This window comes from Myxocyprinus asiaticus, chromosome 30 (assembly GCF_019703515.2).
Source record: "Myxocyprinus asiaticus isolate MX2 ecotype Aquarium Trade chromosome 30, UBuf_Myxa_2, whole genome shotgun sequence".
NCBI classification, from domain to species: domain Eukaryota; kingdom Metazoa; phylum Chordata; class Actinopteri; order Cypriniformes; family Catostomidae; genus Myxocyprinus; species Myxocyprinus asiaticus.
Window position 1 is genome coordinate 41,781,626 of NC_059373.1, and position 25,695 is coordinate 41,807,320.

Genomic DNA, 25,695 nt, shown 5'->3' on the forward strand with positions numbered 1-25,695 from the left:
TGTGAAAGACAGAGCAAAAAAACAAAAAACAAACAAAAAAAACAGCCAGATTGAGGGTCAAAAGAAGACTGGATGCTGAATACAGCACAAATCCAGCCTCATGTTCACTTTTGATGTTAATCAATTACTGTCTATCATCTAAGACCACATTTACACATGGTATAAACATTTGTTTCAGGTGATTCAAACACAAGTGGTCAGTTGAGAGAGATCGTCATTTACATCTGGTACTAATGTGTCAAATTCATCTCTTGTGAACACAGATTTCGATTTCTCCGATTTCAAGACAGCATACATCTCTCACAACATAAGTGTAACACAGGATGTTGATAAAGTTCAAAAAGTAAAACGAAAAACTAAAACCAAATTTCAGTTCCAATATGTCTTGTGTGCATATATGGGTTTTTCCAATGTTTTTTGGTAATTAATGCTCCCTTTGTTCAAGGCTTATAAAGGGTTTTTATAAATTACTAATAATTCATTTGCAAACGCATTATAAATCATTGATATGTGGTTAAATCAACATCCATAATAAGGGTTACTTTCATACAGTACCTGCCAAATATTGAGCCATATTACTTCACATTTGATTAACACTTAGTAACACTTATTAAAAATAAGTAACCTTTGAAAATGTAGGTTAATGTAAAGTGGACACGTGAATGTACATAAAGTTCAGTATGGTTTAATGGTCATCAGGCTTTATTGCATTATATCTGCTGTGAATGAGCATGAAGAGCTGAAAAGTGTTTTTGTAGAGGACAATTGGGACAGCACTCGTAGTAGCACCATTCTTTTGACATAAACGTGACAAGGATGATACTTTATTGTAATTACTATTACGATGTTATTATTGTTCATAAAGGAAATTAATATTAACACTAAGCAGACACAAAAGGACATAATCCCTGTTTTTAATCTGACTATATCATTTTACTACATTGAGATATAAATCATGAATTGGGGAATTTTATGTTTTTGATTTGGAATAGGTATGAATAAATGTATTTATTAAGCATTTATAACATGTTGTAATGCTCACTATTCGGCAAGTATTGCATGAAAGTTGCCCGTTTTGTTCATGTTGTTATAACTGCATATTAATGATTTATAATGCATTTGTAAATAACATAATAGCCATTAATGAACCCCTTTTAAAATCCTATCAACGGGAACATTAATGTAAAGTGTTGACCCTTTTTTTTTTTTTTTTTTTTTTTTTTTTAGAGCTGCATGTAAAAAATAAATAAATTGGTCAGCGCTGAATACAGGACTGAACAGGTCCAAAATGTCTTGTGATGTGACACGTGACCACATCGCATTTGCTAAGGCTTCCTGGACAACAGTGAAGGACCACCTACTCACCTGTCAAACAACCACTAAATGCTCTGAAACAACAGTTTTAAACTTTGCAGTTATGTGCTGCTATAAAAGAAAACAAGCGTATGAAAAATTTGGAAAAACCCAAACATCAAATGACATGAACATGCAAATAATATGCTTTGCATAAAGCATCTGCTAAATAATTAAACATAGATCATATGAAGTAGATCTGAAGATCACTAAATAATTTGCTTTCCATTCGAAATGTCATGTTTGCTGTGAGATTAAAATTTGCAAGTAAATTTCAAAGTGACAGTGGGCTGACTTTTTTTCTTTTTTTTGTGCTTTATCATCATTCAGTATGACACTGATGTAGTAACAGATGTATACAGTCCTGAAATCAGAGACCCTCCCCTTGAAATCCGATTGCACTGGACAGGTTACTAGCAGGTGTAAATGGCGTTGTGACCACTTGTGATGGAATCAACCCAGACGGATGTTCATAGCTGGTGTAAACAGGGCCTCAGTGGGCGTTAAGCTTTCCTCTTCTGTGTACACCTTCATTCTGACACAGCGAGCAGAGAGCTACACAAACACGCCAAACAGATGCCTCAAGCATTCAGCACGTCCATTTATCCGCAAAAAAAAAAATGTGACAGAAATGGAAGCAGCTGAGAATTTGAGAAAGCGTTCTTTTGGATAAATACAGTATATGAATAGGTGTGTTTGCTCTGCTGGTTCTTACCTTGGCTTCCTTCACCCCCACTGCACTCTGGTCAGAAGTACAGAATAAATTACATGTTATTTCATTAAGTAGCATTGCTTCCTCGACCTGTTGGGCAATCAACAGGGATCGTGAAGTTTCAATGAAGAACCCGAGTCAAGTCAACTAAAAAGAACAAGTTGAAACTGGACAGGTGAGAGTGCAGACAGATCCAAAGTGAGATATTGAGTTACCGTTGAGTTTCCATGGAATTCAAGGCTTAAAAGCATCTTGTATCATAATAATATGGGAATGACTCATTTCAAATTCAAAGTTGTAAATCAGCTGTAATCCTGTCATAAATAATTTGCGTTCCACACGAAAACTAGTGTTGAGCGAAATGCTCAAAAAAACAATTTGAACGTAATATTTTTCAGCCTTTTCACGATATTTGATATATACAGTACATCTCATTTTTTCAGTATTTGCTCTGAAATGACTTAGCTGTGATTTTTTTCCAAACAGACATTGGTCCTTAATCATGAAAAATGAGTAGAAAGAATTTGTGTACATTTTTGTAAATCCATTCTTGTTGCATTCAAATCAATTTAACCTTTTACCGAGCCCCTTAAAAGACAGGGAGGGAATTTCTTTTCTGAAACGTTCCCTCGCAATAACTTTATCCATTCCTTATGTAAATTAGCCATGGTTTTATTACAGTAATAACTGTTGTACTATGCTATTTGAAGTAAAACCATAACCAAAAATGTTTGGTTTACTACAGTTACCATTTTAAACCATAGTATTTGTTGCAAAACCATAGTTATATTACAGGAAAATCAAAATGGTAATAAAAATCATAATTATTTTTAACGCAAACTATTGCGAGGGAATGCTAAACGTTTTGTGAGGGAATGCAAACTATTTCGAGGAAGTGCTAAATTTTTTGTGAGGGAACGCAAAATTATTTCAGAAAATACATTATTTTCTGTAATAAACCTTTTCTGTAAGAATAGATTTATGAACAATTTACACAGAAATTCATTCTGTTTGTGTTTTATGAATAAGCACCATTTACGCTAAGTGGAATTTAAAATGTTTATTGCTAGATAAGTTAAGAATAATCAAGGCATGTTTTCTGCACTTATTTAAACTATATGAACACAAGGAAAAAATATACAGTACTGTGCAAAAGTCTTAGGCACATAAGATGTTTCACAAAAGCATTTGTCTTAAGATGGTTATTTTTATTTTCAGCTTTAGTGTGTCAATAGGAAATATAAATGTTAGACTCCCAAACATTTCTTTTGCAAATAGAATAGAATAGAAGAACAGGGAGCCCTGCAACAGATGTCATGGTCCCCACAGAGCCCCCCACTGAATATTGAGTCAGTCTGGGATTACAAGAAGAGACACAAGCAATTTAGGCAGCCTAATTAGATAGAAGAACTGTGGCAAATTCTCCAAGAAGCTTGGAACATCCTGTCTGTCAACAGCCAAGAAAAACTGTGTCCAGGTGTAAATAGGAGAATTGGTGCTGTTTTAAAGGCAAAAGTGTTCACACCAAATATTGATTTAGCTCTTTTTATGTTTACTGGACTTTGTATGACGTTAGTTGATGAAAACTATTTATGGCATTATTTTTTAAAGAAATCCTCTCTTTGAAAGTTTTTCACAAGTGCCTAAAACTTTTGCACAGTACTGTATTTAAAAATGTAACAATCTAAAGTGTATTAAAATCATCTCAGAAATCACAAAGTTGCACAAGTTTATATCTCCAGAAAAATCATTGCAACAATATCGTTCCTGTAGCACAAAAAGCAATGCCAAGGCCATGATATCGATTCCAAGGGAATGCATGAAGTGATACGATGCAAGTCGCTTTGAAAATGTGTACGGATATTGTATTTTGAATATTCAATATATTCAATATATCGCCCAGTCAACATACGATTGTGATGAAAATAATGGCTAAACTTTATAGAAACTTATACAAAACGTCACATGGAAACCCACAGCAGTGTTAAAGTGTTCTCAAATGGACTTGAATCTGTAGAGGACAGATAGATTCAAGAGTAAGAACAATTTTGCAACAGTTAGAAACTTGGTTAGAGAAAGACAGAGAAGATCAGAAGAGAGAGAAAAACAAACACATGAAACAGTTTAGTTTAGAGTGTTTGGGTTTAGGAAAAAGAGCTTGAGGAAAGAAGGACAAAGGTGTTCCGTTAAAGTTAGTGCTGCTGCCTTTGTGGTAGAGATTCTCCAGCGTCCATCTAACACTCCCCACTCTACAAGGAGATACAAAAACATGGACATATTAACATTGGGAACAACGGTGGGGCAGGGCTTGGGAATTGTGTGGGAACAGGGGAAAGGGGATCTGGGATTGTGGAAGGGTAAAAGAGAAACAAACGAACAGAATCCCTCCCAAAATAAAGACACATCCTAAAACACAAGGACCATCGCTGCAACAGTGTCATCGGGGAAGAGATTCCCTCACCAGGAATTTGCGCTTCTGTTTCCAGTGGTTGCCCTGGGCATTCGTGGCCATGTGTGCCTCTGTGACGACGCGGATCATCTCCCACTCCTCTTGCGTGGGCTCCGGACGATCCCACACCGTCTTCTGCAGCTCCTCGCGCTTCCGTCGCTCGCGGTTCTCCTCAATCAGCTTACGCTTGGCCAGACGCTTGCTGTCATCCAACACCACTGCAGGAACAGCAGCGTTTCACGCATACAGACGGAAGACAAGAATTGAGCTACACAGAAGCGTACACTGCACAAAATATATTTCGTACTATTTTGTCTTCTCTTGGTTTCAGAGAAATATAACAGAATTTAGTGGGAATAAAGGTTAAAACAAGTAAAAAAAAAAAAATTCTAATGGGGTAAGAAAATAAACTTGTTTTCCCATTTTTCTTACCTCGTTTTTTTCGGTAACACTTTACAATAAAGTTATTTTTTTCTGTCAACATTGGTTAATGCATCAGATATCATTAACAAATTATAAATACTATGTTTAAACAGCATTTATTAATCTTTGCTAATGTTAATTTATAAAGATACTATTGTTCATGTTAGTTCATATGCATTAACGTTAACGTACACAACATTTAATTTGAAAAATGTTTTTGAAAATCACATTAACCAAGATTAATAAGTGCTGTAAAAGCATTGTTCATTGTTAATTCATGATAACTAATGTAGTTAATTCATGTTAACAAATGCAACTTTATTGTAAAGTGTTTTTTTTTTTCTTTCTTTTTTTAAGCATTAACCTCAAATTAGATTTCTAAGAAAACAAGACTTAGTAGTGTACAACGGGGCTTAGGTACACCTTAAGGAAAATAAGCTTTTTTTTCTGGACACAAAGCGTCTCGATATTCAAGAAATACATTTATATATATATATATAGATGGAGCAACATAATCTGTGAGAAAAGAACAACAAAGGTTGTTTTTGAATACAATTAATTAAAAAGAAAAAGATGTTGAGGGGGCCACACCTGGGATAAAAGGCTCCCTCACTTGGGGTAAAAGGCCCCAGGGGGGTTATATTGATATAGTGTAGATACCAGGGCAATAGCTATAGGGAAAAATTGCCAACTTATTGAGTGACAAATTGAGATAATACTTGTGCATAATTTCTTGTTCATTTCAATCATATTTGACTTTTCACTACATCTCAAGTATTCTATAAAAAAATAAATCTCCATTGTGATTGGATCAGTCAATGTGAGCCCATTTTAAACATTTTTCTACATCTATTCGCCCCACTTCAGAAAAACAGTGTGTTTAATAGGGGCCTCTACAACAGGGGGCTTTTTACCACAAATACAGTTTGATTTAATCACTTTAAACAAAACTGAAAATGCTAAGTATTTTGTTAGCTACATACATTTACAAAAATGTAAAAATGATTAAATATTAGATCAAATTGCCTCATAATCAAACTTTAGACACCACACACAAAGATCTCATGGAACAGGAATATTTTCCAGTGTATAGTGACACACAGGTGTTTAGGACAGTGCTGTGGTAGTTTTTGTAGCTATTTAGTGGTTTAGGAGAAAATAAAATCAATGGAGCCTTTTAACCTGTTGTACCCATCTTATGTCATTTTGATTCTCAACTAAATGTATCTTGTTTTTAAGATGTTTAGATATTTTTACTGGAAAACAATAAAAAACATAAAATAAAAAAAATACTGAGTAAGAAATGTTTTTTTTTGTTGTTTTTTTTGTTTTTTTGCAGTATTGACATTGCAAAAACTAAACTGAATGACAAGATCTTTCTGGGGCTGTTTATCATGTGATTTCAGACTCATTCAGTTCAAATCAACACACAGTTTGTAGTAATATTAATGGTAATATCAGAACCCTTCGCTTTGATTTAATAACAAACTCTCTAAAGATTCTGGGTTCATTTTGTCCGATTACGGTGATTCTGGAACTACTTCTTTCCACAAAATAATGATCATAAATACATATTTCAAACTGACACTGTTCACATTTAAAAATAAATGATCATTGCCACTTCATATTGAGTGCATTTACATGTGCAACCAAACTCTGATAACTATAAAAACAGTTTTAAGAGAATAAATGCTCATCAATAAACTGACAAGGCAAGAAAGTTTTTCTTTGCTCCTGATCAGTGTTGAGTATGTTACTCAAAAAAATCATACACAACAAATTAGTAATTCACTAAAACTGTAATAAGATTAGTGATTACTTAATTGAAAAAAGTAATCACATTACTAATTACTTTACTGCTTAGCAGGGCTGGACTGGGACAACAAATTGGCCTTAAAACAGGGGTATTCAATTAAATTTCCAAGAGGTCCGGTCTCGACATTTCCATCCCACCAATGGTCCGGACAATAATGACGTATCATTTCGTAGCCATTCTGACTTATGACAATGTGTAAGAAATGCACATTTTTGGAAATAGTTATTACAAATTTCCAAGCTGGCAGCAATCGTACTTTGTAAAATGGGAAAACAATAAGAAATCATAAATCAACAGTCAAAAAATCTCTTAAGAATTGGGCAAGAATGAGGACATTGTGGCCCAAAGACAACCAAAGTAGTGGACTATGGGGGATCTTCTACCGTTTATACATAGGAAAGATATTGTCTGGGGGTTCAGGGTTAACCCCCAAGAGAAAATGTAGGTAATGTTAAAGTCTTAATGAACCATTTTTATATTTGACTTAAAATGCAAAACTACCACACAAATAAAAATACAATGCACTAAATAGTGCAGTTTAAAATACTGTTTGCTATAGTTAAGTATAAATGGGCTGACTAACAAATAATGGAAATGTTTTTCATTATAAGCAGAGAACTCGGAATTTCAAAGTTTTGGTTGTCTTTCTTGCCATCCATGCCAGATATGATGTTATCTCTGATTAATTTTCACAAAATGTAAACAAAAATCTCTGTATTCTTAATAAATTGAAACATGTTGATTAATAAAGCTAATTTAGACAGAAAAATGTTTTTCAGTCTAAAGGCGCTCTGGAACCACGATCAATTGTCCTGTCACAAACCTTGCTTAGCTGAGCCATCATGGTCATATCAGACACATGAAGATCGTTTCTGCTTCATTTCCTGCAGTGTATTTTAGGGAAAGATGCTGGTATCCATCTATATCGTTGCTCACTGTTTTTCTCCGCTACAGTCGTTAAAATAACCGCGTCTGCAGGTCTACTGTGTGGTGTCTAATGTCACGGGCGGCGGAGAGAGGCAATGCGTGTGCAGCGCGAAAGGGCATTAATGAAGCATGTTCGGTGCTAGAGAAAAACATTAAAGGATATAGCGCTGAAAGATCAGTGCTATCTACACCCCGGAGCGCTTGCTCTACACAGCTCCGTTGTTTTATCGCACTGCTAACCTAAAGTGTAGAAGCGGTGAGATGGGGCAACCGTTGTCATGATTTCTCCGTTAACTGGTGACCGCTGCCCTAAAATATTCAGCGTAACTGGCCCACGTGTTTTCCCACGATTGTTTTGTTGTCCGACCTGGGTGAGGGGGACGACCAATAATATATATTATTATTGAATCACAAAAGCAGTTAACAATATTAATATTGCATATTTTTGTCACATACAAATGCACATTTGATAATAAAGTTGGGTCTCGAGGTGGGAGGCAGATGTGAATTTACTGATATTATCAACAATAAAATCTGTTAAAAGTTAATTAACTCCTCATTTATGTAGCACTACATTCTGACAGTAGGATTTCCTAACTAATAATTATCTTTCATCAGGATATTAATTACTGAATAAAACTTTTTCCAGCCATAAAAGTGACTATTATTCCCCTAATATACTATATTTAATAAAATTATAATAATAGTGACATATATTTCAAATATATACAATATTTCTGCAAAAACAGCTTAGTTTCTACAGTTAGTGTTCCTAAGTGAAATGTAATAAGAATGGTGATGTGTGGAATGGATTGAAATGCCTGTAATTACCGTCGTGAATGACGCAATGTTTTACCTCGTCACTGTTATTTACAATGTCAGGGCTGTTTAATCTGGTTTCAACGGCTTTGCATGGAGCCTTTAGGGTTTCCATATATTGCGTTGTATTTACCACGGGACTGCGCGGTGTGAGTCCAGACCAGGTTCATCAGCGCTGCGTGGGTGGGCCGGTCCCGCTCGGCTCTCACGTAGCGTCCAGTGGATGCCCTGCGTGGTTTAATTTTGTATAGCGCCGTTTCATTACACTTTTGGATTATTCGGTAATGCAGTGCTTAATAAATAAGAGCGGGGCAATTTTTAGTTGTACGGGTAGGGAAAAAACGCTCGCATCAGCCCACTACTAAACCTGCCCACCGGGAAAAGTCCCGGTGCTCCCGATGGCCAATCCATCCCAGCTTCCAAGACACTTTTTAAAACACTTCACAGAGACGTCTGTTTTGCCGCTCAACTAATTCAAAATAATGTCAATATTTCCTCCTTGTTCTTTGTCACACACACTTCTGTCAGAAAATATGAATTAATATTTTAAATATATTATATATAAATAATATTATTTTAGAAGTGTAATTCAAGTAATCATTTAAAAGTAATTACCTTAATTGAAAGTAAATAACTGTAATCTGATTACAAGAATTAAAAATGTAATGTTTTATACTACTTTTGTCTCAAAAAGTAATTAGATTACAGTAAAAAAATTACTTTGAAATCAGATTACACCCAACACAGCTCCTGACATCAAAACGTAAACCGACATTCATACATTTAACAAGCTGACAAAATACTGAAAATGCTTCTGTGGACAAAGTAATATCTGGATAATGGTCAAAAATGTAGGTGTGTGTCGATCAGGTTTTGCTTAAACCATGTATGACCTTTCCCTGATAAAAGAACACATTTTAATGCATTTATCACACCCATAATATGCTATATCATTTTTGTGCCTGTAATTATAGAATCACTCTTTAACATGAGCTCAAGACATCTCTGAGAACGTCATTCGAGTAAGTTAAACTTTAGGACACTCACAGTCTGTTGCCATGCCGACAGCGATGCATTTCTTGAAGCGACATTCCTGGCACTGGTTTCGAGTGACTTTGTCGATGACGCACTTCCCCTCGTACTTACACGCGTACGTCGGGTTTAAGTTCTTCTGGATCGTGCGCCGGAAAAAACCCTTCAGAAACAAGACTGAGTGTTAAATTACTCAGCAACACCATAAGTGCATGAGCATTCTGAGAAATAAACATGATAAAGTAGAATTACATGCAGTACACAGAATGGGTTATTAATGCTTTACTAGGAATGAACAGAGTTAAACAGTATGAACACTCACTTTGCAGCCCTCGCAGGTAATGCAGCGATAATGATAACCAGTTGCTTTGTCCCCACACACAACACACAGCTCATCCTTGTCCAGGTAACTTGGTATGTACCCTAAAAAACAGTCAATACACTCAATACACCCATTGCATTCATTTATATATATATATATATCTGTATATGGCAGCTTGATTAATACATTCATCAAGTGACAAAGATGCAATAAATACATTTACAGACTAAACAGATTTTGTTTTTTCTTTATGAGGTGGTACATCCTGTCATGTCTCAGGTCTCACTGTCATGTACATTGTAAAAACATCATCAAAAAGTTCTAATCTTAATTAATAAATATAAAAATAAAAATATATAATCATCAATAAACATACAAACATAATTAATATGTTATATTACATTATATATACTGTATATATAAATATATTATTTTTAAATATCTAATATAAAACAAATAACTGTATTATGAAATACTTATTTCTATTTATTTTGTATAATCATTTGTATAAGATTTTTTCATAACATTTTAAAATGTATTAATTAAAAATATTTACTTTTTTATAATAAAAAAATGTATAGCTTTTGATGAGATGTGTATTTGTGCTGTGTTAAGTCCAAGAAAATGAGAATCTAAAAAGCATGAGAGAAAATAAAACAGGTCTAGGTGACATTATATGAACATAATACAAATCGAAATGACAATGTTCTGGATAAAAAGCAAATTAAACAAATCAAGTGTTTGTAAAGCACTCATACATTCAGGCAGCTTGTAGCAGCTCAGGAATCAATATGTGTTGAGGAGGTAAGAGACAGGACGTTCACCCTATGAGCTTCAACCTTCTGTTCCTCTGTCTGTGTCCTCACAAATCAATACCATATACAATAACACAGGTTTTAAACTTTACTCACATATGTCTAAAGAAACTGTTTAATAAGATAATCTTTCTATTGCTATCACAGTTATGATTATCAAATAAGGCCAATAAAACATTATACTGTATTATGTGTTATGTGAATTTAGATTTATCTTTAGACCTATCACGTTGCATGCGCAGACTGTGGAGACTGCCAGTTGATTTCAATTTTTTCACACTTTTTTTATCCTCTAAAACAGCGTACAATGGCTTTCCAATGATCAAGATATATGAATATAATTTATTCAGTGTCCATTTGTCTCTGATAAACTGTGAAAGATGCGAGAAAGATACATTTAATTTGCACTTAATGAACTTCAGAGTGATTCAAAGCTCTCGTTAATTTACAAACGTTTTTACTTAGATAACGATGCTTTTGGGAAACGCACCGTAGAGATTAAGTACTACTTAAGTGCTACTAACATTCTTCTTAGTGCTTCGGGAAACCCGGCCAACACCTGTGAAAAGCAGGAGGACTGAAAAGTGTCTAATAATAATGTTTATTGCAATATCTCTTATTTTAATTGATTGTATTTATTTCTATGGCCATTTCATTTTTCATTGTGTAACAGGGTCAGAAAGGTGATTCCACTTGCTTTACTTCATTTTGTGTATGACCTTTAATTATATTTAAGCTGCACTCTCCACCCATTGGCTGGTGCTGAACTGGTTCCGGTTGGGACATTAAGATTCGCACCAGCCGAGAGAGTGGTTGTGGTGAGTGAGTGCTCCCCAGAAAAATATTTTAATTCATTCTATCTTATTTTTGGGGGTTAACATCAACATGCATTGTGTTTTGTCATGTATGAAAGTGTATTGTATGCTCTCTTCTCAAGCTACCATGATTTATGTGTTGTAATGTTTGATTAAATGTTCATCCTCATAATACAACATGCATGAGCATGATTATTGGGACTGACCACCGCTTTTCAATGTGTTTAAACAGAATAAAATCCAACAAAGGTGTGAGATGGTGTCAATCGAGTGCTTTATTCAACACAACGCAGAGATAACCCCATTACAGTTGAATCAATATGACCTATTAAGGTACATTTCTAATAATAAACTTAATAATTGTAAAGAAAAAATAATAATAATTATTGTTATTGTACATGTAATTATGCAACTCGAAGTATTAGGTAAATTAACGAATATTGACTCATAAAGGCTGAGGAAAGGGGCGTGCTTCATTATATTTACAATGAAATTAGGCACGGAATGGAGGTCCACCCTGTTTCACCAAGGTCCACTCATTTGGAGATTTCTGGCCTCGCCCCTGATATACTGTGTATATATATATATATATATATATATATATATATATATATATATATATATATATATATATAGGGCTCCAGACTGCGACTAAATGGTCGCATTTTGCAATCGTTTTCCCCGCCGGTGCAATTAGGTTTTGTTACAGGTCGCACTGGTGCGACTAAAATGTTGGCCAACTCTCCCTCTTTCTCTCTCTCCATTATGAACTGCCATTTTCTATTTAGCAATATCAAATGGCAAACGCATCAAATGTGGAACGAAACAGTGCTATCTGCTACCCGGACCAATTATCTGCACGACTCAATGGACAGAGCAGTGCTATCACAGAACAGGTGCATTCACTTGCGAAGCATCAATCATTACAGCGCTGCAAGAACCAGTGAGAAGCACAAACCGGTCTCGAGCTCTCGACGCACACCACTGATCATTACAGCGCTGCCTGCGAGAACCGCTGAAGCTCGGAGTGAGTCGCGGAAAACTTCTGAATTCGGCACAGATGAGTAAAGTAGTTTACAACCACATTAAACGGCCCAACATTAAAATTAGTAGGTTACAGACATAAACAAGACTTTTCTCACATCAGCGCCCTTAGAGAATTACCATATATTTACCATAGTAACATTAACTGTATTAGCTAGTATTTTAGACAGAAACAGATTCATAATAAATATGATCATTTATAATGGCTACATTCGGGGGTGTCAATTTTGTTCCAGCTAAGGCAGTTTATAAATGTTTATATTCTGAATTAATAGTTTTTAAAAGTGTTTAGAGAACTGTTTTTCATTACAAAAATGCCATAGTTTGATTTATAAAAAACATGTTACATCTAACCATGGTAGTGAAGATGTGTTTTGTTTTACCTGAGGTTATCATGGTCTTGTTAACCACTGTTAAAACTATAAAAAAAAAAAACTATGGTACATTTTCATTAGGGCTAATGCAAAATATAATCAAGGGCTTTAAAGCCTGGACCTTTGTGAATTATGGACAAAGTTAGTTTTCCTTCTGTGTAAAAATCTGTTCTCTTTAAATGCTCTCTGGTTGTAGAAAAATATCATTGGTTTTCTTTGCCTTTAAATTTCTAAGAATCAACAAAAACCTGATGAAAGGAGTCCCAATTTAGTCACACTGTCAGAATAATTTAGCCCTACATAAATTAGGTGTTAACCTTTTACTTTTTAATCGATGTTATATATAACCTTCTTGTTGTTAATACCAGTAAATGTACATGTGCATCCCAACACAAAATCAATGCCTTACTGTCGAATGAACATTTCAGTGGGGCAAAATATTGGACTTATTTTTGTAAAATAATTATAATATCATTTTTATTATTAGTTTATGTCTTCAAACTTTTCAATTTATAGGCCCCCACCCCCCCACCGGTGCTACCAAATGAGGTGCTGTACTGTAGAACTTCGTGGCACTGGTGCCAAAACTTTATCTGTAGCCCTGATATACATGTGTATATATATATATATATATATATAGAGAGAGAGAGAGAGAGAGAGAGAGAGAGAGAGAGAGAGAGAGAGAGAGAGAGAGAGATTTTGTATAAAGTAAATGAAGCCTACATTTAGGACCATTAATTTAATACATAGATATGTGTAGTGTGTGTGAATATATATATATATACCCTCCAGGTACCAATACTGTCAGCTTAGAACAGGAAACTGAGGCTGCAGAGGGCACAGGCTCACCAAAACATGGACAGTAGACGATTGGAAAAACATCGCCTGGATTGACAAATCTGGATTTCTGCTGAGGTACACAAATGGTAGGCCCACTGCAGCCTCAGTTTTCTGTTCTTGGCTGACAGAAGTGGAACCCAACGTGATCTTCAGCTGTTGTGGCCCATCCGCCTCAAAGTTCGACATGTTGTGCGTTCTGAGATGCTATTCTGCTCACTACAGTTATACAGAGGGATTATCTGAGTTACCGTAGCCTTTCTGTCAGCACGAACCAGTCTGGCCATTCTCTGTTAACCTCTCTCATCAACAAGGCAATTTTGTCCACAGAACTGCCACTCATTGGCTGTTTTTTGCACCATTCTCTATACACTCTAGAGACTGTTGTGTGTGAAAATCCCAGGAGATCAGCAGTTACAGAAATACTCAAACCAGCCCGTCTGACACCAACAATCATGCCACATGATTGGCTGATTAGATAATCGCATGAATAAGTAGATGTACAGGCATTCCTAATACAGTGTCTGGTGAGTGTTTATGTTGGTGTGTGTTTATATACACTTCCGGTCAAAAGTTTTGAAACACTCATTCTTTATTATAATTTTTTTTTTTTTTCACATTTTAGAATAATAGTAAAGTCATCAAAACTATGGAATAACATAAATGGAACTATGGGAATTATGTTGTGACTAAACAAAATCCAAAATAAATCAAAACTGTGTTATATTTTAGCATCTTCAAAGTAGTCACCCTTTGTCTAGAATTTGCAGACATGTACTCTTGACATTTTCTCAACCAACTTCTTGAGGTATCACCCTGGGATGCTTTTTAAACAGTATTGAAGGAGTTCCCATCTATGTTGGGCACTTAGTGGCTGCTTTTCTTTATTATTTGGTCCAAGTCATCAGTTTCAAAAACTTTTATTAAATGAAATTTTAGTTTTATAATGAAATAAATTAATATGGTGGCACAATTATATTTTTGTCTACAAAACTAATTTCAAACATTTAAGCATACGCCTTCAGATCAAAAGATTTTTAAGATCATGAGAAACATCTCAGGCAAGTGTTTCAAAACTTTTGACCGGTAGCGTGTGTGTATGTAGTATGTGTGTGTGTGTGTATATATATATATATATATATATATATATATATATATAAAACACTCACCAGCCACTTTATTAGGAACACCTGTACATATATGTTTAAGCAATATCACAAGAGTGCAATATCAGCCACAGGCACAAGGCTACAGGCCAAGTGTAGTAGGTAATCACAGCGGTGCTTATTTAGGGCCAAATTGCATGATTGTGAGTGTGATATTGCTAATATATATGAAAAAATAAATGTATTTTTTTTTTTTAAAAACTGAGTATGGTCATAAAAAATGCATTTGCGCATGGAACTACTTTCTTATGCGACAGATCAGAATCTGCCGTTCAAACTTTATCATTCAAATAACATATCACTTTCTCATGTAGCAGTAATGAGAATTTTAGGGGGTAAAATATTCATCACATTCATGACTAAAAATCGGTCTATTAAGATTCTTTTATTTTCTATATGCAAAATATAATTTCTTATTAGTTTATTTTGATTTCGGAGGAAAATAGGGCCAAGACATTTTCTTGACAGGTTTGGTGAGAATCACCCCCATCATACAAGCTTTTCATGTACTTACAGACCTTGGTTAACCACTGAATCTGGTGCAAATAAAGGATATGATTGATAGATAACATACAGCTACAGTGGCCCCAATAATTATTTGGACACTGAAGTCATATACAAAAATGTCTGAATATCATTGCATTAGATAAACTAAAAAGATAGTACAAGCACACTTTTCAAGTGAAACATTTAACAAAAATATATTTGCTAGATTACTGTGCTGAACTCCACCTGTGGATACTCTGCTGGGACACCTGTGTACACTGGGAAACTGACTTCAAACATCCACTACAAATCACCAGAACACCAGCTGATTAAAGGTCGTGGCAGAAAATGGCTCAGTTAGTTCTGAGAAAAGCTCTAGCAGCATTTGTTGCAGATAATATTGCAAAAATACTTTGCAAATAAAGCAGCGTTTCCATCACATGTGTTTAAGAGAACAAAACCATCACTTCTGGGGGAAATTGGTGCAAAATTGAAATTAAAAAGGATGTTGAAGCCGCAATGGCTCTTACTTAATGTAATAAATGACTTGCAGTTTAAAGTACGCAGACAAAACTTTCTGACGAACTTCATGGAATCCCAATTATAGTCATTAAAACAAAGCTGAAGTCATCAAGGCCCTTTCTTAATCAGATCGCAACACACCACATCTGAATTTAAACACACATTATAGGACACATAAAAAACACACCAACAGCAAGCTCATTAACAGCTAAAGAAAACTGTTCCAAAATTTCATTCAAAGCACAAAACGGCAAAACTGTTTGAAAAACCACTGGACACAGTACATCATTAATAGTTGAAGTCTTCACCCCAGTACAAATCGAATGAACCCCACTGACACTTTGCCACTCGACAGCACCTCTATGCCCTCTTACAGAGCTCTCGATACCTTTCTTGTGCAGGCCCTGCATCCACTGCATCTGAGAGAAGTCCGGCCGGCCATCACAGTAGTATTCGGGTTGGTGGTAGTGACTGAGAGGGACCTCCATACTGCATAACTCGCTCTTGAACATGGGGCTACCGCCAGTGAACGGGCACCCATACGGCTGATTAGGCGGCCAGGCCTGCTCCATACTGGGAGGGTGGTGGTGTAATGGTTGCGGCTCACACTGAGCAAAACCAGGTCCCTCGCCACCGTACATGCAGTACTCCCCTCCGGGCGGGACCGCGTACCCACCGTTCACACCATGGGCCATGTCGTACATGTCTGGCACGCAGTAATTCATTACAAAAAGCTTCAAAGGCACAAGCACGCAAATCAAACATGTACAAATCAGCTCTAGCTGAAGTTAAGCACAGTTATCAGAGTGACATTTAATTAGAAGACACATGTCATGAAGCAAACTGCATGAAAAGTGTCCAGAGGACACCGGGTCTTATATATGGAGAAGACACCCGCTCCACCTGTCCCTCGTCCTGCCAAATTGGGTGGAAGATCTCTGAGCACGCTCTCTAATCTGACACTGGACAAATCCAAGAGGTTAAACAGACTGGGACGACACATCCGCAGACGCAAGACTGACATGATATGTATGATGCACCTCAACACATCTAAATGCAACCAAACGTCAGATCTACATATTAATACATTTTATTAGTAATATGCCATGATACTATGATATTTTCAGCACCATTAGGTCAAATCTTAGCTAAAACGATTAGATTAAAATCACAATCCTAAAAGCCCAAGAGTATTGATTTCAAATACGAGGCGCTTCATGTGATGTTAAGCTGTGATCAGTCATATTGATTGTGCTGTTCGGTCTAATCCTGATGGTAGAGCGCAGTGAGTGGGCAGTGCTTACAGAGGCACAACTTCATAGTCCATCTTCATGGTTTTCAAAGTCCAAAGATTATAGTGAGAGCAAAATAAATGGACCTGTCCTGTAATAATTAATTGTCACACAATAAATAAATTATTTTGATGAGAGATGCAACATTTGAGAACTGACTTTGTGCTATGTTGAGTCCAAGACAACTAGCATCAGATGAGGTAAACAGTAGTGTAGATTTGGTGACTGGCATGTCTTTTAAATTTTGAATGCACAAGCATTTTAAGCATCTATAAAATCTATCCATATATTTACATAATTAGTATTTACTTGCCTTTTTTTTAAATCAGTGTCAAGCATATATTATAGGTGCTGGTCACCATTTCTCTTAAGTTTTTAAACACCTTTTGGCCTTCACAAGTTCATTTTAATTGGTCGTGTGACAAGCCTGGGGGTCTAAAGACAAATAAATAAATTGTAAATAACAAATAAAAAAGGCATGATTTTCAATGAAGTTTTTCATTTAAATTGCTCAACTACATTACAGCATAATTTTTTGTAAAGCTGGTTTAAAACAATGTGTATTGTGAAAAGTGCTCTACAAATAAAAATGAAATTACTTGACATGCATTTTAAGTGCAAATATTCTATGTAGTTTCTCCATTTATATGAGCTCAGAAAAGCTGCATGCAAAATAACAAACAACAGCTGTTTAAATACAGGGTTCTCACTGTTTTTGACCAGTGAATTTCCATGATTTTTCCAGTCATTTGTGGTTTCTAGACACCAATATTTAAATATATATATAGATAGATAGATATATAGATATATAGATAGATAGATAGATATAGATATACAGTTGTGCTAAAAGTTTGCATACCCTGGCAGAAATTGTGAAATTTTGGCATTGATTTTGAAAATATGACTGATCATGCAAAAAAACTGTCTTTTATTTAAGGATAGTGATCATATGAAGCCATTTATTATCACATAGTTGTCTGGCTCCTTTTTAAATCATAATGATAACAGAAATCACCCAAATGGCCCTGATCAAAAGTTTACATACCCTTGAATGTTTGGTCTTGTTACAGACACACAAGGTGACACACACAGGTTTAAATGGCAAATAAAGGTTAATTTTCCACACCTGTGGCTTTTAAATTGCAATTAATGTCTGTGTATAAATAGTCAATAAGTTTGTTTGCTCTCACGTGGATGCACTGAGCAGGCTAGATACAGACGCTAGTGTTAGAACACATAATACTAATGCAAATACGAACAAAACAACATACATGATCAAATAAAGCAAGAAATGTCTGAAACTGGGTTGTGACGCTGTGAGATAAGACAGCTGAAGCGATGAGCAGGAAACAGCTGTTTTTAGCCAGGGCTCTTGAGGCAAAGCTCCTCCACAAACAGCCTGATACCAGTTTAACTTTTTCATGAGGTGATGGCCTCAAAATAAGCTTAATCTTTAGAGGAGATTTCATAAAAACTTTAACTGACAAAACAACATTCAGACACTCAACATCTGAACAATCTGGCTCTACTGGGTGCTTTAAAACAACAGTAAAAATAAGAACTCTAAAAATGAATGGGAGTCAAATAAGGGGGTCTATAAATAGCCAAACTTAGGTGACACATTTTCAATATCAGATACATGATATCAAATAAAATGCATATAATTTGACTTTTCAGCTTCAAATCTTGAAATGCATCAATGATTTAATGAATTGGTTGGGCAGGCTTGAGTAGCTAGTGCTCTAGATGCCTACAGGTAAATTCTACTAAAGATCTAGTGTTTGGGATTAGAGTCCTTTGAAAGCACTTTGCCACTTTGGGCATTTATCCACCTAATTACATACGATCATTATCCCATTGTGGAGGATACCCATTTCCTGGTAATTAAATGTTAATTAATTAACTAATTCATATTGATGAGTTCCGGACACTGCCATGACATCCAAACCCAACAAATGGAAAAGTACAATTGGGCACAGGCATAATGAATTCCCATACATCACGCTAAATGTTGCAGTTTTTAAGGTTATCTGAGAGTAAAATGGGACAATCATTCCGTAACTTACCTGACTCACATTCCACAATTCAAACTAAAAGACTTTTTCAAGAGGTAAATGATCCAAGAATCTCAGCAGCAGCTACCACAATTTTGGGTGTCTGTCTTCTTGGGGGTCAAACTGATGAATTCCTCCTATAAACCCTCAACTCCAAATGCCCATCCATGACTGATCCATCTCAGACCATTGGAGGTACCACGTGATCAAGAACTAACCAGTATATTTTCAAAGACACCTCCATATCTCCACTGCCTCAGTCTCTGTAACGTCGTTCATGAATCTTTGCATTATGTAGGAGCTATGTGTTCGGTTTGGAAGCTCTGAGTGATTATGCATCTACAAGCGGGCTTTTGCACCAATTTATTCCCTCCGGGATCGATCACTTCAGGTCCCGGGGTTCAAGGCTGGTCATGTTCAGCTTTCAGATGGTGGCCCTCATAGCATTGGGGATAGGGCCTGGGTTGACATGGCTTGCTGAGCCAGATGTCCCCAGCATTACCTGAGCAGAGAGCTTCGCTGAGGCCACCTTAACCAAACCACCAGGGTGACCTGAGTTTAATGCCAACAAAATACTGTGTCATCCCTAAAAGACTCCCCAACCTCACCAATGACTCGCAGCAACACAGACACAAGCTTGCGCTGAGGGACTCGTAATATTGACTCTCGAAATGTAATTTTACAAGAGAACGGTGCCTGCTTAACAAGCTGTCACTGACTGGTTGCAGCAAAAGCCCATCATCAATACAATTAGTGATCTAGAAATAACTGATCAATACAATTACTTTTCTAGACTGAATTTAGCCACTTTTAGTCACAAAGAAAAGCAAGGACACTGATCAATGAACTTATCCTAATATGTGTCAGAATATTTTGATTCAGAGTAGCCATAAAATGAAAATAGTACCATATTCATATTTATATAACCAAATCGACTGCCCAAATCAGTCTTAACCAAGCAGCTGTTTTTGCAAGTAATATATATATATATATATATATATATATATATATATATATATATATATATATATATATATATACACACATATATATAATCTTTCTTCAAATAAATAATTCAAACTTTGGCATATACATATCATTTTGTCCTGGAACAAGAAAACTACAAACTTAATTTTGTCTTAAATGAACTTATCTATGTGTATGTGAACAATATCATATACAAATAAACAAATATATAGTGTAATATAAACAATACACTACAAATACTATCAATATTAATCATTTCAATATTTATCATTTTTTAGATTTCTCTTAAAACAAGACAAAATATAGCCAAGGGCCAGTAATGGTCCAGAGCCAATAACTCCAGGGCCAAGCACACCAATGGCAAAAAATGTGACTGCCGAAAATCATCGCTTGAATGCTATATTCAAAGTGGTTTAAAATCCATGAACAGAATTACTTATAATGTAATAAAATTGCATTTAACTTTTGACCAATAGGTCATGTCAGGGGATGGTTATAATGGCACACATAAAGTTTCATGTCGATTCACCAAAGTGTTGAAAAGATAAAGCCTCAGATCTTTTTGGCATCTTGGCATAAAATTATTTATTGCATTATACAGAACGGTTTGGTGTTTCAAAAAGCTTTTGATAACTTTTTGCCAGCATGGTGTAATGATGACGTAGCCCACATTTGGTGAAGGTCTGATGAACGGCCTAGGGCTAGATCACAAAAGTAGGTTTTGTTGTGTAACTCAAATATTTCACGAACGATTTGACTGACACCAATGGTTCTTGAGGCAATGTTGAGGACATCTGTCATAAGATATTAATTACTTGTGTTTCTGTGAAACACTGCACTATACAAAACCATGAACGTGCACGTAAAATGTAACAGTGCCACCTGGTGGCCGATTTAAATGTCAAATTTGGAAAAAAAACCTCTCGGGCAAAGAGTCAAATACGTCCACCACGTTTCGTTCCAACTGGCCTTTCTTAACCTTGCCTAACAGCTGAATTGGCCATGCTGGCAGCCATGTTCCTCAAGATACGCAGCTGTCCTCATAGTCAATGATGGCAACTCCCACAAAGACACTGCATGCAAATTGTGAAGTCAATCGGACCAAGGGTTCCGTAGTTAGAGCCACTTTCATGTCGTTTCCTGTTATAGCACCACCAAGTGGCCAAGCCCTGCAACTTTTTCTGTGTGTTCTCAGATTGAGCCCTGATATAAGTGTGTTAAATTTGGTGAAAATATCTCATTCCGTTTAAGAGTTATATCCTTTTACGTAAAAGCGGAGACAACTTTAACAATCGTTGGCCTGTTTTTGGTTCTTAGAATGGAAATTTTGCCATGTTCCTAAAAATATCATAGAACTTGCTTACCACAATTCTTCTGGTGGTGGTTTTGTTCCAATTGGACGAATGGCCTAGAGCAATTTGCAAAAGTAGTTTTCGCGCCAAATTAAGGAGGACATTTTCAGTTCTGAAACTTAAAGTATGTTTTTACAGTACAATGAACTCTTATATGTCAAAAGATCAAGGGAAATTTTATTCCTTATGTCATGACCCCTTTAAATGCAGCAAGAGTCATTTGTAATACTTTTATGGTGCTTTTTTTGTCATTTTTGGAATAAATTATTGTGACTGTACTTTTATCTGCTTGTTATGTCTTTTATATTGTTGGTTGGTTATATTATTGGTTAGGTTTAGGTGTAGTGGTGGGGTTAGGTGTCCAAAGATATCTATATTATAATGTAATGTAAATAAAATTGTGACTACATTTACCTGCCTGTTACATGTTTTATATTGCTCATAAACAGAGAGAATGGCTTAACAATCCATCTGCAAGTTGCCTTGAGACATCACACAGGTATCATATAGAGACCGTGTCTGTTCTACGAACCACCAAACACAAACCCCTCACTAAATCATTTAGAAAAAATGTGATTAAGGTCAAACTTGAAAAAAAAAAAAAAAAGAAAGTTTACATACACTTAAGTTGAAGTCATAAAAACTGATGACTTCAAGTCGCTTAGGAAATTTGTGCATGACATGAGTAATTTTTCCAACAATTATTTACAGACAGATTGTTTCACTTTTAATTGACTATATCTCAACTCCAGTGGGTGAGGCGTTTACATACACTAGGTTAACTGTGCCTTTAAGCAGCTTGAAAAATTCCAGAAAATGATGTCAAGCCTTTAGACAATTACCTTCTGATAGGAGGTGTACACAGGTGTACCTGTGGATGTATTTTAAGGCCTACCTTCAAACTCAGTGCCTCTTTGCTTGACATCATGGGAAAATCAAAATAAATCAGCCAAGACCTCAGAAAAAAAGATCTGTGGACCTCCACAAGTCTGGTTCATCCTTGGGAGCAATTTCCAAACATCTAAAAGTACCATGTTCATCTGAACAAACAATAGTACGCAAGTATAAACACCATGGGACCACGCAGCCATCATACCGCTCTGGAAGGAGACACAATCTGTCTCCTAGAGTTGAACGTAGTTTAGTGCGAAACATGCAAATCAATCCCAGAACAACAGCAAAGGACCTTATGAAGATGCTGGAGGAAACAGGTAGACAAGTATCTATATCCACAGTAAAACGGGTCCTATATCGACATAACCTGAAAGGCTGCTCAGCAAGAAAGAAGCCACTGCTCCAAAACCACCATAAAAAATACAGACTACAGTTTGCAAGTGCACACGGGAACAAAGATCTTACTTTTTGGAGAAATGTCCTCTGGTCTGATGAAACAAAAATTTAACTGTTTGGATATAATGACAATTGTTATGTTTGGAGGAAAAAGGGTGAGGCTTGCAAGCCGAAGAACACCATCCCAACCGTGAAGAATGGGGGTGGCAGCATCATGTTGTGGGGGTGCTTTGCTGCAGGAGGGACTGGTGCATTTCACAAAATAGATGGCATCATGAGGAAGGAAAATTATGTGGAAATATTGAAGCAACATCTCAAAACTTAAGCCAGGAAGTTAAAGCTCGGCCGTAAATGGGTCTTCCAAATGGATAATGATCCCAAGCATACCTCCAAAGTTGTGGCAAAATGGCTTAAGGACAACAAAGTCAAGGTATTGGAGTGGCCATCACAAAGCCCTGACCTTAATCCGATAGATAATTTGTGGGCAGAACTGAAAAAACATGTGCGAGTAAGGAGGCCTGTAAACCTGACACATTTACACCAGTTCTGTCTGGAGGAATGGGCCAAAATTCCAGCAACTTATTGTGAGAAGCTTGTGGAAGGCTACCCAAAATGTTTGACCCAAGTTAAACAATTTAAAGGCAATGCTATCAAATACTAACAAAGTGTATGTAAACTTCTGACCCACTGGGAATGTGATGAAAGAAATAAAAGCTGAAATAAATCATTCTCTCTACTATTATTCTGACATTTCACATTCTTAAAATAAAGTAGTGATTCTAACTGAACTAAGACAGGGAATGTTTTCTATGATTAAATGTCAGGAATTGTGAAAAACTGAGTTTACGTGTATTTGGCTAAGGTGTATGTAAACTTATGACTTCAACTGTAAAGGCAGGGCTACTAAACATTAGATCTCTTTCAACCAAAGCACTAATTGTAAATTTAATTATTACAGATCATAGTTTGGATGCACTCTGTTTGATTGAAACCTGGCTTAAACAGGATGAATATATTCGTTTAAATGTGTCTACTCCCGAGGTTATTGTTCTAAACACGAGCCTCGTCTGAAGAGTCGAGGAGGAGGTGTTGCTACAATTTTTAGTGAAGTTTTAGACTTTTGAACTAATAATGCTTAATGAGACATCGTCAAATATAAATAAAAAATCTCTGTCTTCTTTTGCCCTTGCTACAGTATATAGATCACCCAGGCCATATTCTGATTTCCTTGGTGAATTTACAGATTTTCTATCAGATCTAGTGGTTACTGTGGATAGAACTTTAATTGTTGGTGACTTCAACATACAAATAGATAATGAAAATGACACACTGGTAATAGCATTTATCAATATTCTCAACTCTCTTGGAGTCAGACAAAATGTGACATGACCAACTCATTGCCATAATCATACGCTTAATTTAATTCTGTCATATGGAGTTGATGTTGATACTACAGAAATTCTGCCGCAGACCGATGACATCTCAGATTATTACCTTGTCTCTTGTATGCTGCGATTAGCTAATGTCACTATCTACACCCCGTTATCGTTCAAGAAGAACAATTCTTTCAACCACTAAAGATAGCTTCACTAATAATCTTCCAGATTTGTCTCAAATACTCAGTAAGCCAAAAAGTCTAGAAGAACTTGATGTAATCACAGAAAATATAAATACAGTCTTCTCTAACACTCTTGATCATGTCGTCCACCTTCGATTAAAGAAAAAAGCCCCACACCATGGTACAATGATCACACTCATGCTCTCAAGAGAGCAGCTCGGAAAATGAAGCGCAAGTGGAAGAATACAAAATTAGAGATAGTGTCTCAAGTTACAGATAGGCACTAAAAACTACAAGGTCAGCAAGCTCATAGAAAATAACCACAGCATTCCTCGGCATTTATTCAGTACTGTGGCTAAATTGGTCAGGAATAAAGCCTCGAATGAACCAGATATTCCATAATCGTGGAATAAGTTTCCACTGTTATGCCGAAGATACAAAACTTTATATTTAAATGAAATTTCACAATTCTCCAAATTAGCAGAGTGTATCAATGAACAGAAATGGATGTCCTGCAAGTTCATTAAATTAACTTCAATTGGTTCAAAATGCAGCAGCCAGAGTGCTGACTAGAACCAAGAAATATGATCATATTTGCCTCATTTTATCATCATTACATTAGCTACCTGTTAAATTTTGTATTAATTTTCAAATTCTGTTAACTACGTACAAAGCTTTGGATGGTCTAGCTCCACAGTACATAAGTGACATTTTATCATGCTATATTCCATCACGTTCATTACGATCACAGAATTCTGGCCTGTTAATAGTACCTAGAATTTCAAAATCCACAAAAGGAAGTAGATCCTTTTCCTATTTGACTCCTAAATTATGGAATAGCCTTCCTAAAACTGTTCGAGACTCAGACACACTCTCTCAGTTTAAGTCTAGTCTTAAGATTCATCTATTCAGCCAGGCATACACCTTAAATTCATGCTGTCCAGCCAGAGGGTAACTGGCTCCCACAGTGAGCCTGGTTTCTCCCAAGGTTATTTTTCTCCATTAACCAACATCTTATGGAGTTTTGTGTTCATTGCCACAGCCGCACTCGGCTTGCTCACTGGGGTTCTAAATACAAGTATTATTTAATTATTACTTAATTATTTATTTTTATACACAATTCACAATCATATTTTTATCAAACTACACAATGATGACTCTAAGACTTTATAGATATTACAGTTTCATTTTCTGTTAAAGCATGATTTACTGTAAAGCTGCTTTGAAATGACTGTTGTGTTGTTAAAAGC

The 25,695-nt window shown here is 35.9% G+C and overlaps 1 protein-coding gene across 7 annotated transcripts in view; it reads right to left on the reverse strand.

Moving 5' to 3' along the window:
• Positions 1-25,695, reverse strand: part of thrb (thyroid hormone receptor beta) — a 219,338-nt gene that overhangs the window by 12,571 nt on the left and 181,072 nt on the right. For 4 of the 7 annotated variants that reach the window (XM_051663222.1, XM_051663219.1, XM_051663220.1 and 1 more), the window contains 4 exons: positions 9,854-9,954; positions 9,547-9,694; positions 4,527-4,732; positions 2,069-2,155 (listed from right to left, as the gene is read on the reverse strand). In XM_051663222.1, the coding sequence (XP_051519182.1) occupies positions 2,069-2,155; positions 4,527-4,732; positions 9,547-9,694; positions 9,854-9,954 (542 nt within the window). Of the gene's footprint in view, positions 1-2,068; positions 2,156-4,526; positions 4,733-9,546; positions 9,695-9,853; positions 9,955-16,300; positions 16,742-25,695 lie in introns of those variants that run through there. The other 3 variants (XM_051663217.1, XM_051663216.1, XM_051663218.1) reach the window with 3 other exon arrangements.